General features: G+C 31.5%; 1 protein-coding gene across 3 annotated transcripts in view; it reads left to right on the top strand.

Annotated features, from left to right (window-relative positions):
* Blimp-1 (PR domain zinc finger protein 1) overlaps positions 1–13,873 on the top strand; it is a 34,965-nt gene that overhangs the window by 15,825 nt on the left and 5,267 nt on the right. The window contains exons 1-7 of one of the 3 annotated variants that reach the window (XM_088195184.1): positions 3,325–3,457; positions 9,731–9,806; positions 12,810–13,031; positions 13,100–13,216; positions 13,379–13,420; positions 13,540–13,688; positions 13,765–13,865. In XM_088195184.1, coding sequence (XP_088051310.1) covers positions 3,429–3,457; positions 9,731–9,806; positions 12,810–13,031; positions 13,100–13,216; positions 13,379–13,420; positions 13,540–13,688; positions 13,765–13,865 — 736 coding nt within the window. In that variant the 5' untranslated portion in view covers positions 3,325–3,428. Of the gene's footprint in view, positions 1–3,324; positions 3,458–9,730; positions 9,807–12,809; positions 13,032–13,099; positions 13,217–13,378; positions 13,421–13,539; positions 13,689–13,764; positions 13,866–13,873 lie in introns of those variants that run through there. The other 2 variants (XM_088195186.1, XM_088195185.1) reach the window with 2 other exon arrangements.

Below are 13,873 nucleotides of genomic sequence, written 5' to 3'. Positions count from 1 at the left end.
CCGTTACAAATACCCTAGAACATTAATTAAAATTCCTTCCGGCACTAACTTAGGTTATATCTGCATATAAAATATATTTTCTTAAAGATATTATTAGTACTTTGGACGTCTTTTTTATTTTTTTCCAAAACCAATATAAACAGTCGTCATTTTGCAAAAAGATAATGATCATAACTTTGATATTTATAATATATTTTTTCATTTTAAAGAACTGAGGGAGGAACGTATTATATACATAATTTATTAATGACATAAATACGGCAATTATAAATTCAAGTTTTTTTCTGTATGTATATGTTTTAAAATTATATAAATGCATTCGATCTGTTGCATTATTTAATGTCAGCTACTAGGAACGTGTCCGATTCGTATCATTAAATTTTAATATTTAATGAGTTCTTGCAGAAAGTTGTGTGTCGCTTAACATTATTTCAAACTACTGAAATATGCTATCGGCAATTAAACTATTTTCGAGGAATTCCAGTTTTGGATTCCGGAAGTTTTCGTGAATCACGAATGTATCCACTTTTGATTGCCCAAGAAAGTTGCGATCGCGTCCCTTATTCTTGTCCGTCGCAGCCAGGAAGCTGTGTTTGAGAACACTCTTTTTACACGAGCCTCCAGCTTCTCAACGATAGTTGAGGAGCTGGAAAAAATACGTAGGATCATATATTTTAGGTAACTGTTTTAAAATGTTTAATTATATAATTATTGTTTGTGCTGTGATTGTCAAATAATAAAAAATATATGTATATGATAAATATAAAATCAGTGATCGACGATGATTCTGCCACTGTTTGCAATATAATATAGTAAAATAAAACATACATACATAGATCTCGCAACGAACTTTCATCCACGATGTGGAAGATATACTTCAGTGCTGATCAAATGAGTTCTTTATTTTGTGAAATGCAGTAAAAATACGAATACGCTTAAAAGTATCATAAATACATCGTACCCATTATTTTTAAAGAACTTCAAATGTAACATTTTTATATTTGTGTATCAAATCAAATACTTCAAAATATGTGTTTTAAATGCATAATTTAATAATAAAAAAATTAACGTAGCATATTTTTCTGCATCAAACTTCAAGATACAATGATACAGTTAAGAGTAGCATAAAACATCAACCATTATTTTTGAAAGAATTTTAAATTATGTAGTTGGCATACTAAGTTAAAATACAAAATTTAAATCATTGATAAGCAATTTAAATTGCACTTAAATAACTTTAGTAATAATTAACACATTTAAAAGTAGCACATAAAAATCTTATGATTTAGATTGATAGTTGTTATTTTACATGAACGCAGTAAAAGCACACTTAACAGTAACCACATTATAAATTGAAACTTTATTCTATGGCTCTCATTTAATTTATGTATTCTACAGAACATTGGGTATAAAATACACTTTAAATCCATTATGATGCACTTTCAAATCATCACTCTACATATTTGCCCATTATTTTTTAAAGAACCTCTATTTATTTACTTGTAATTATTAATATTACAGCAGAAGTGTAAAAATTAAACCATTGACAAGCAATTTTGATTACATTCGAATTAATCGTTTAATAATATTTACAATTAAAAGTTATCCATTAAAATCTGATGATTTAGATTAATAGTTGTTAACTTACATAGCTACAGTAAATCCGCACTTAAAAGCAGTCACATTATAAATTCAATTACTTATTTATATGGTTCTTAACTATTAGAATTGATGATTTCTAGAGAACGTGAAATACTTTATGACGTATTTAAAAATAGCATAAAACATATCGCTGTTTCTTATTAATATTGAAATGATTGAATTAATTAATGGCACATTTTAAAATAGCCCATAACAAATATGATAATACAGATTTAAATCAGTTGCAAATAAATAGGGTTTTGAATGAATGCTATTTAAAAAACATTTTTTTAAAGTACCCAAAAATTTCTATAATATGTATTACAATTATTGAATGTTTTTTTATTTACATTTATTTACTGTTAATCTTTCGTTAAAATATGACAGGTGCTAGCTCAATGCGTTACATCGGGGTAAGTAAAATCAACAACTAATGAGTAAGTAGTGAAATACCAGCCTAAAATCTAATCTGTAAATCAGTGACTATTTATTTTATTAATTAACTAATACAGCTTATAATAAATATATGTCACCATGCATAAGTTCATTATACTTTTTTTTAATACTGACCCGTAAGATTAGAAAAAATATAGGTAAACATAATTTGTGATGAACAATCGGAATTATAATTTTATAATCTTAAGTAATTCTGATCTCCTAGATATGATAGAAATCGAACCCTTGTCTTTTATATACTTTATATGTATAATAAGTCACAGTTATTTCAACAGAATATATGTAGAATTTATACATAATATACACAGAATGTTTAAAAAAATGACTTTAATAGAGAGCATTGTTCTATATTTCTTGACGACTTTTCTAATTAGAAAATTGTGAACGTTGTTATTACACATTATATGTTTCTTATATATAATTGTTTTAGGATGTCGCTTCCGGACGCATGCCAAAGCGGTATCTATTGTGCTGTGCGTTTGATAAATAATCCTGGCTCATTGTGTCGAATGACTTGTGATGTTTTAGATCTAATTAATAATAAATGCTTAAAAAGCGTTTAATAACATACAATAAATAGTCTACTTTAAATTCTTCAGTTGGGCTACTTGTATTTATAAATGTATTTATCCCATATTGATCTTCTGGTTATGATTATATAGAATTATATATGTCTATTACTTAAATGTCTATTACTTAAAAATAATATATGTTATAATATGTTATTACTACTCGACACCGAACGTTGCACTGCAATATAAGGTTGGTATTGCTCTATTACATTCAAACATGTTGTGCAAGTCATATTATGCTGTGTGTGTTTATTATCTATGTTATGATTTTACGGAAAATTTAAAGTGATAACCTTTAAGGTCACTTGTACTAATTAATCAAAACATTTGAATGTCAATGATAATAAATATGTATAATCTAGGTCATCATTATTGCAGAGTTGCATAATATTATAAAAGTTTTGATGGAAAATTGTCGTCGAATACGCAAGCTTTTGGGCCGTCTTATATCTTTCGTCTCGCTTTATAGACAGCAACGGACGAGCGCGAAAGAGACGCGGATACTTTTCCGATGCGGATGCGGAGTGCAAGCGCACGGCCGGTAACGCAGCGCCCTGCTACACCCGCCTGCGTCTCGGCGCCGTTGGGGAAGGTCAGTGGCTGGCGTCGAGTTCGAGTGGTGCGCCGCTTTTCCGGACGCCGCGTAGAGTGCAGCGCCGACCGCCGGCAGCGGCGCACGCGGGCAACTCGAAACAAAACTCTCCCGTCGACAATCAAACGACGTAAACAAGCCGCTAGAGAAGCACGGCATGCGCACACATGACGGAACATCAACAACATGATCGCATGTACGACCATAACCTAAAGTATAATTTAAAAAAAGTTATAATCAAAAGCTTCCATCAAGGACGATATTATAATCTAGATCCAATCGCGCAAGTGTTATTATTAAAATATTCAAAATTTAAATTTTATATAACTTATGGCCAAATTATTCAAACGATGTTATTTAAATTTGAATCGCTTATGGGCAAATATTAAGGACAAATCTTTATAAATCGCAGTGTTATTAATATGATTTGAATTTATTTATGGCCAAATATGAAACGAGCTTGAACGATCCAAGGACGATTTTTTTAAATTCAAGTGTTAGGTTTGTTTACAATTTGAATCGAAGGACGCTATTTTTACATTGCACAATTTGAATCGGATCACGTAAGTTTTTTGTTTCAATTTGAATTTAAATAATATGCGTATAATTTCAAAGTAGTTAATTCGCAGCAAAACAGTTATTCATCTATTTTAAATCAAGTGCATATTTTTTAAACATTTGAATAATATTATAATATAATAAAAATAATTTTATTTTTAAACACCGGAAAATTATAAATCAACTGAATTATGTACACATCAATAATTTATAGCGACCTTGCACTATTGCAATGCAATGTCTATAAATACGTGAAAACGTATTTGAAAATCCAACATGGCGCCGCGTACGATGCAAATGTCCACGTAAGAAAAACGTATTTAATTAATGATTTTTTACACGGTATATTCGTGCGATCCTCAAACTATTTGTGCAATTTTAATATTGTATATTTAATGGATGTTTGTAATTGCGCAATTCATAGCAAAACGATCGCTCTTTATCTCGGCGACATTGAAATGAAAATAAAAACAACTTCACGTGATGTAGCCGGTGAAAAAACTATGTTGGCCACGTGCTGGACAAATCACATGTCAACCTTTACCTTTGTTTCAGGATTAGTTTTGCTAAAAAAATTACTTCAATAGTGTCGTTCTACGGTTTAGGAAAATTTTCATTAATCGATCACCAGTTTTTCACGGTCACTACGACCCGCGCGTGCGCCTTGAGCTCCCGTAGCAGAAAAATGCAGTTACTATGAACATAAATATCCTTTTATATAAAATAACAATGTGTTCTAGTTACGTCATTCTTACACTGTCAAAGACACTTTCGCTATAAGAGCTTTCGATTTATTCGCCTTATCGCCAGAGCACTGTGTATATTTATGTATTGTTATTTTTCATTATAATATATTCTTATCATTACTATTTAAACAAAACTTTCTATACGACGCAAATATACATTTCCTCATTGTTTATAATATACTATCTTAAGAAAAACCATACTAACTAGTTATATCTAGTCTTATAATAATTAAAATAGATGCATTTGCCAATTGCTAAAAATATTTTTTTTTAATTTAATCGATAATACATAAATAATGATTGCGATTATGTCATTCTTAGTATTATAACACTTCCAGTAAATAATTGATTCCAATATGTCCATAATCTAATAGGCTCGTTTTTTAAAATTTTATTATTATGTACATTTTTTATTATTTAAAGCTGAGTTTCTGCTATAAATAAAAAATCTTTATACATTTATTAGGCATATACTAATACAAAATTAGCTCCAAATACTTTATTACAAATAATATTTTTGGTGATTTTACATGTTTCTGTTTTTTATTTGAAGTAGTATTTTATTATTTATTTAAAAATATTAAATATAACCACTAAATATAACCTACATCAACGAATACAATGTTTATCTATATCATAATTAATGTGTTTATATGTAAATCATATTACAGCGAATTAAAAATTATTTTTATTCTCAGAATTGAAACCCGTATACATATTTCCTAATAACGTACACAATAATAAAGCTTTAATATTCATATTCTAAAATAGTCAAAGATGTTATTTTATCTGACTGTTAAATCAAATGGAAATGATTCTAATAAAATAATTTTCTCTTTGTAAAGCCTCTTTTACGTGCGAATTTTCCACGTTCATGATAACTAGGCGTATACCTACAAGTTAGCTTCTTCTCGTCGCGGTGTATAATTAGCACGGCAAGGTTAAGCCGCCAGCTTCCATCTTCTGTGCACTCGGTTCGCTTTTCCGTTTGCTAGCCGACCTTGTCGGTCTATTTGGCATGCTGTCAATTGGCAAATTTAGTTTAGAACGCGGAGATGCATCTGTGGATGCAGCATCGTACTTAGTAGCCGATGCACTTTTCGATGCGTGCACCGCTCTCGGTACGATGAACGATCTTGCACTTGACACTGACCATCTCTAGATCCGTTTGTTTGGATTTGTTTTTGTTTTCGCATATGCAGTGCGGTGCTGTGTGATAACGGCTATCATCTCGAATATAATCAATAACGTGCGCGAGTAGCGTTTAGTCACATGAAACGAGCCGACCCTTCGGGATGCTGCGGCGAGTCGCTCTCGAGTGAGTCATTGCTAGTGAGATTTTCCGCGCGTTGGGAAATTCATGATTTGTGATAATGTGAAACATACTTCATTTTAAAAACGAATTAAGACTTTCGATATTCCGCAGTTAAGACCATGAATGGGTTATTATATATTAAAAATATTTTTATCTATAATATTTATAACATCAATATTATAAAAAAAAATAGTATCCCATACATACTTTAAATATACAATATCTATGTGCAACATAATTAAGACCATCTTACCCCAAAGTTATGACCGATACTAAAACATACATTATTTACTACCCCATAGTTAATATATTTTTTTATGTCGCGGATCTGCTTTCGTAGTTTATCTAAAATAATTTATATACCACAGTTTCAATTATATATTTTTTTTTAAATATTTTTAGTGATACTTTGCTTAAGTTAGTTAAAATCGTCTAATTGGTTTAAAAATATATACATTTTGCATTATTTTTTATCTAAATAAAATGTATAAAAATACTTCTTGCTTACAGCAAATTAAATTTTAATACTAATGTATTTGTTGGTGTATTTTTATATGACTCAAAATTACACTCATTATGTACTATATTTTTTAATTTAATTATTATTTATATATAAAATGTTCTTTGTCATCATTTTAATATGCACGTAATTCTATAACGAAACAGTGTTTATAAATATATTCATTATAAACGTATAATGCTATTTATTTTAATTGAAAAATTATAAACACAAGTGTCTTTAAATTTAACACTTTTATTCAGCCTATACTAAAATATAATATAAGTTGTTTTTAAATTTATAACGGCAAAGATTAACTTTAGACACGTGCATATATAGCATAAAATTTCAAGATGCTTCTTTATCGTCGATCGTAAATCTGCCTTGTATTGACACTTCTGTTCTTTAAGGTCGAACAAGCTGCACGTTATTCCGGATTCATGCGGATCAAATGCACTTAAAAACAGTAATGTTGCATACATTGCACTTAATGCTGTATTAAAATGCACAAACGATATTTTTAATTAATTGAAACTACGCGCATCGAATCGCTCCATCGGCGTAGCGTCCTTTGATAACTGAAAGGTCAAACGAAACCGTAGAAACGTAGACCTTGAAAGATTTTTCACGATTTTCATATGACGCAAACTGCAGTGCTGGAATCGAAAATATTCACAGCAGACGATTACTATGAATTATGTCCAATTATCGATTCTGACCTTCCTGTGTCATCTTTCGTACTTGAAAGCAGCGACCATTACTAGTAGCGCACGCTACGTTTTGATTTATAAGCATTTCAGTCGTAACTTTGTGTATGGAAGATTTTTCAATAAATGTTTATGATTGATACCATGACAATTTTGCAATTAAACACAATATTTCATATAGATGTTTACTTGAACTAATAAAAATGCAGACGTTCTACTGATAACGATGTATAATCATTTGACGCGTAATAATATTTTCATTATGCAACGAAAATATGATAATTAGATTATATAAATGTATAATATAACGTAAACACTGTACTTATGTCATATGATTCACCGATTGATTTTATTTTAATAATTGATATGGAATTACTGCATAATTTATTTCATATTGTTTCATGCTTTATATGACTCATTTCAACAAATCATGAGAAAATATATTATTATTTATTTAATCGATTACTTTAGAGTAATATGTTTTATTAACTCTATTATATTTAAATTAATTATATATTATTTTTATTTTCAACATTTTGCTAACATACTATAAAATGTACTTCATAATTTGAGCTATATGTTACTCAATTATTAAGTTTGGCTAGTATTAAATGTGCAATTTAAAAATGCAATATTTTTACATGAGATGTGTGGTTACAACATTTTTCATCAGTTTTTCCTTGTAAGCTCAAGAGCAAATTCCTCGATGATTCACAAAATGATAAATCAGCAAACACTGAATATTATTTAATAATTTTACTAAATAATATTTCATATTAATAAATTATAAATATATTATTACACGCTAAGATAAAATATCATTCGAGTCGAATGAATTTTATTTCAATTCACATCACTGATCACATGTGAAAAATTGTCTCTTATAGCGTGAAGTTTTTAATTGAAATGATATGCATTTGAATAGCTATTTACGCTACTTTACAAGTACAAAACTATGATAGAATTCCTTGGAATTTGTGAGCTCATCGAGGCGAATGTGATATGCGATGGAATTAATTAATGTTTAGTTTTATCTAATAATTCTAAACATCGAGTCGCGTACATCTTATCTCATCCGCTGGTGCATTGCATATTTATTGTATCAATAATTTTTGGAGTTCCAAAGATCGAACGGTTTATCGCTCGTCGCGGACCTCAGCATTGAACTTGGGTTGCATAATGCATCTATGTTGTTCAATGAAAACGATCGGCGATAAGCACGATTATCAGCGTTGACCTAGAAACGAGAAAATTGTGTTTTCCGACGGCACACAGGGAACGCGTGATCGCGTCTCTAATTTACGTGAAAGGGGAACTTTCCACGCTTTGAGAATCTTTGCACTTTTGAACAAGATCGTTGTCCTATATGGCGATTGGAAAATTGCCAATGGTCTTTAGAAAGAGAATTTTGAGATTCGGTAACAGTTCGGTAACGGTAGAGAATACAAAGAGATCAAGTCAAAGTTAACACACGCCAAAATGCCCAATGAACATATACATATCTCAATAAAAAAAAATGTTTTTACTGTCTTACAATCTTAAAAATTGATTAATCAATATTAAAATTAATTAATCAATGGCTATTGTACTTATTACATATACGTGCCTGAATGGTATAGTCATGAATCAAATAGCACTTAAAAATTTTAATATCTATGTATGCATCGTAATATTAGAAAGTATTTAAGGGTAGTAAATGTGTGACTATATTAAAAATTGTATTGTAAATTCCAGACAGTAGAAGTAACATAAAAAGCTTTTCGAATCATTTATTAAAATTAAAGAAAATATGTTTTAATAGACATTTGACCATCGATTAAGTAGTGCCAAGATTCTGTGCTCGTTATGTGCCGAAAAAAATGCAAGCGTGAAGCTTATATTGAATCAACTGTTAAAAAATAATAATGTGTTGTTTTAAATGTATTATAAGGCAATCCCAAATTAAGATGTTTTTTGCGCTGTGAATTTTTAAAACTTGACTTTGACACTCAAATTGCGCGTGGGCCTAGATAATGAACTTGAGCTTCAATTTCCGATTTACGTAAACTTGCGTAAGTCGAGCATGCACGTGGGCGTTATCTGGGAACAATTGCGCACTGAAAACGCGTTATCGCAGATGCACATTGTAACGGTGCAGTTGCACCGCCCGATAAGGCGAGCCTCGGCGAAGGTCAATCGAAAGTGTTGCCATATGAATTTCAAAGTTAAATATTGCCATTGTCGCATCGGCGGCGATGTTGCGCATTCGCCGTTGAAAAATACACAGCCACGTTAGCACATTAGCATAACAAAACGACCGAGTTACGTAACGAGGCTCGGGAGATGCAAATATTGAGCCGAGAATGGCTCGCTTTATTATCGATCTCGCAGCATCCCCGATGTGCATGCACATATAATGGGTATCCTACATGCACATTATGTGATTCAGTTTCCTCATAGCTTGCGTCGTTTTGGTTAATGAATTGTGACCGAGATTTGGCTAATTGCCCACTTGGAACTGTTTCGTGATTTTGCGTTGACGGAAGGTGGAAAACGAATGTGTTAAATTGATACGAACCACGAAAATGGTGGCGTGCCGCAGCGATCTGCCACACTTGTTAGTAAATATTTGAGACTTTAAACCGTTTTTTTGTTTCGTTCACAGTTGGCGCATTAGAAAGAGTGATGATAGCGGACAGACTGAAATAAGACTACAACACTACAAGAAAACCATGAGACTGGTGAGCAAATCGCTTTAAATATAAATAATTAAGAGGACTGGTATATATATTATGATCCAACACCTATAAAATTTATTTTATTCGAGCATTCGAAACTAGACTAACACCCAAAAAGCTTAATTTAAATACTGTATGGACCTTAGCAAGACCAGCTCTGAGCATGCAAATGCAACCGATTCACTCGCGTAGGGGTCTGTACTCAAAATAAAAAATAATAAAAACAGACGTTAATAGTATTTTAATCACAAAATGTGAAATTATATTTTAGATTGCGATATTACATTCTTCTTAAAAACACGATGAAATCAAAATTGTGCGAACCAAAACTCCACCGGCAATTTTGCGGAACACTTGGAACCCTTTGTGTAAAAGAAACAAAGGCCAGAACAACTTCAATATGTCGTTTCTATGAATCGTTCCTTAACGTTTGTCTTCGTCGCAATAAATCAAAAAAATACACAAAAAATATGGCCCATTAAGACGCATATGTTTGATGTCCATGTTTCAAAAATACTTGTGATTTAGAAAAATCACTAAAAAAATAACTTGTGATTTAGATTTAATATTTAGAAAAATTACTTGTGATTAAAAAAATCAAAATGTCGATTAAATTTAAATTATTTGAAATTTCAGTTGGAATTACAATACTATATTAGTGTATTTTATACATTTTTATTCGTTGCAAAAACTTTGGGGGGGGGGGGGGGCTTGCGCTTTATTTTTGCGTAGGGTCCCGTACTCCTAATAATATTTTTTAATTTCTATCATGTCTGTGAGATTAGAATTAGTAATTATACTCCCAATCGATCATCACAAATTCGGTTTTCCTAGATTTTCCTAATATACGGAAAAATATTGTTATGATTAATTCAAATCGAGCTAGGTTGTACTTATTTCTCGAGAAATGAAAATCATCAAAATATCAGAATACCTAATAAAATCATTCCTGAAATAAATTAGTACCATTTAAAATATGCTCAGTTGCACTTTAGGACCATGCCGAAAATATAGCTTCCTCGATCCCACATGTATCATTCCAATTTTGTTAAGATGCACTTTAAAACACAGAGGGAAATATTTTTATCCCCTCCCCCCATCCCCTCTCATCTGTACGAACTCTTGCATACAACTATACTATTTACTATGGCAACTTGTTTTATTTTTTTGATATTTCCTGTAGACGCTACAACATTGAATTATATTATATTCATGTACTTTTTATAACTCTTTGTAGCCAATTTTTTGTTGCCTCAAGTACAAGCCATTTTGAATGAATATATTTAATTAAATAATTTAATGATCATTAAATATAATAAAAATTAAACATTTCTTATATTATAGTATATTTTGGCAGAATTAATTTTAGAGGGTAAATTATATATTTATAATATAAATAGCAGGACTGTGGAGTCGTTGGAAATTTTTCCAACTCCGACTTTTTCGCAAGGTCCGATTTAAAAATTTTGGTAAAATAATCTTAAAATTTTAAATTTATTTTTAATTATTTTATTTATTTATTTCTGCTGAGACTTGCGTTGGTGGTAACGCAGTGACGGTCAAAACTGAATTTTGAACGATTTCTGGATTATTGCTTCTTTGACATTCAATTTTGAAGCACGGTTAATTTTATCTACTTTTTCCAGTGCATTATTAAATTATTCTTAAATTTTAAAATAGTTGTTTCTTTGTATTGAAAAACTTAAAAATAAGTTGGAGTCGGTCAATTTTTTACTCCGACTCCACAGCCCTGATAAATAGTATTATAGCAATTTGAAAAATATATTTTTAATATATTCATTTATTTTTTTATTATTAGATTTTTTTTAATTGAAACTTATTTTCTTACTGAAATTTCATTTTTATAATTTAATGAAATTTAATTAAAAAAATGTACAAATATTAATCCTATTAGAAGAGAAAAGCTTATTATTTATAAGATTGTTTTTTATTAATTTCTTATTTTATTGTATTATATTAAGATATTTATAAATATAATAAATGCAATATTTAAAATACGCTTTATTTATAATATTATTAAATTGTGGATATAATTTTAAATAACTTTAGAAAAAATGTCCGATACGTGTGGACAAAGGACTCCAAAGGCTTAAGGAGTCTATGTTTGTATGTTAATATAACAAGAGTGCCTTTTTTCTATCAATCGAATTATTCACACGTTTATCTGCAGTTTATATTAAACCTGGTACATCATTGTATAAATATAGTGATACATACAACGCATTACCGTTCATCTGTGTGTGTACCGGCGTTTTAAAAATCGTTAGTTTCGTAAATGTGTCCATTTTAGCTGTCAGTTGACGACCGCTGACGCGAGCTTTGCCTTGACAATCAATTGGGAAGTGACGTCATTGCCGACCACACCTGACCTTTGTATGAATCCATTACCGCTGTTTACGTAACACTGCATTGACACTGCAACGTATTGTTTATAATATAAATAAACAATAGCCCGCAAAAAAAATGAAAATGAAAATGGCGCACGCGATGCTATCTCATACGTAATAATAGTAATCATAATGACCTTATTCTTTATGCAGTTCGTACCCACCTGTGTTTCCATAGGTGGTCACGGTCAATGAAATTGAAAGCGCTGCAATCCTGACCTCTTATTTACGTCACCGTGTAACGTTCATGATCATGAGCTGCGACGCAAATTCATTTTCAACTCATCAAGTTCAAGATCGACTATGCTAATCTTGCGTGTCATTTTAAAAAAAAATCATGACCTAACTCAAGGTAAACTGTAGTGCGCAATCGAAATTTTTCTCTAGTAGGCAGGATAGAGGGTGGTCCTTTCGATTAGTTCTCCCGACACACACAGATGCACTCGCGAGCGGTAGTGCGCAGTATGAAAAGCGCAGTGGAGGAAAGTGGGTCACTGGCGTAAGTTGACGCCCCCGCATATCGACCAGCAAGAAAAGAGACATCTTATGACAATACGGATCATATGTTCTAACATGATTTTATTTGTTTTTTTTTCAGTCCAATATGGAACGCACCGGGCAGCATCATCAGGCGCAGTCTCCGGAGCGCGACGACGTTCCAGAGATATGCAACCTTCGGGAGGCGGACTACGAGCGCCTCACCGTGTACATAGTGCCCGACGTGCCTTGTCCTCAAGGCACTCCTGACCGAGCCGAGAAAACTCTACCCAGGAGCCTGGCCCTGAAGCCATCGGTAGTACTTTCAACGCCCAACACACCGGTGCTTATTTAAAACACAGACCCACCCACCAAAAGCATGAATTATACTAACTAAATTTTTAATTACAGACTGAGGGCGTTTGGAGCACCGGCGTCATCCCTAGAGGCACCAGATTCGGTCCTTTTGAAGGCACTAGAACACCCAACTACCCCGATAACAAAATATCATGGAGGTATTATTGGAGGGTATGTATCATTTTTACTGAATAATAAAAGAACTAATATAAATATAAATAACCATGTATGTATATAAAACGCTTGGTGGTTTTGGTATTTTATTAGACGAAATACTGAATCTATTTTCTCTATAGTATGCTAAGTCCTATCCTTTCTTTTTCTCTGGTTCAGGTGCAGGAAACTGTTAGGCATCATACCTATGGAAATATAATGGTGAGCTTCATCTGTATATAAACATTGCACATTTTTCAGTAGCTCCCTATCTGAATGTGTACATTATAATTTTATCGTTAAAATAAATATGATTCTATAACTTTATTAATATTTCACAGATATTCAAAGAGAATGATTATTATTACTTGGATGGATCTGACACGAGTATGGCCAATTGGATGAGGTATGTGGCGTCGGCCTATTCCTTTTCGGTAATGAACCTGGCCGCCTGCCAACATGGAGAACACATTTACTTTTATACCATAAGGTAAGTACTGTTATGTAATTTAAGATTTGATCTTAAATAACAATGAAGTTAAAACGTTATTTTTACGCCTATATAGAGATATAATGCCGAATGAAGAACTCATGGTGTGGTATTGTAAAGACTTTGCTAAAAGACTGGGGTATGACATCGATCCGGAGAGAGCCACCTATACAATTTGTAAGTTT

This window comes from Plectrocnemia conspersa, unplaced genomic scaffold (assembly GCF_051122295.1).
Source record: "Plectrocnemia conspersa isolate PC_06_02 unplaced genomic scaffold, ASM5112229v1 ptg000010l, whole genome shotgun sequence".
Lineage (NCBI taxonomy): Eukaryota > Metazoa > Arthropoda > Insecta > Trichoptera > Polycentropodidae > Plectrocnemia > Plectrocnemia conspersa.
This window is presented reverse-complemented; position numbering and strand designations above follow the sequence as displayed.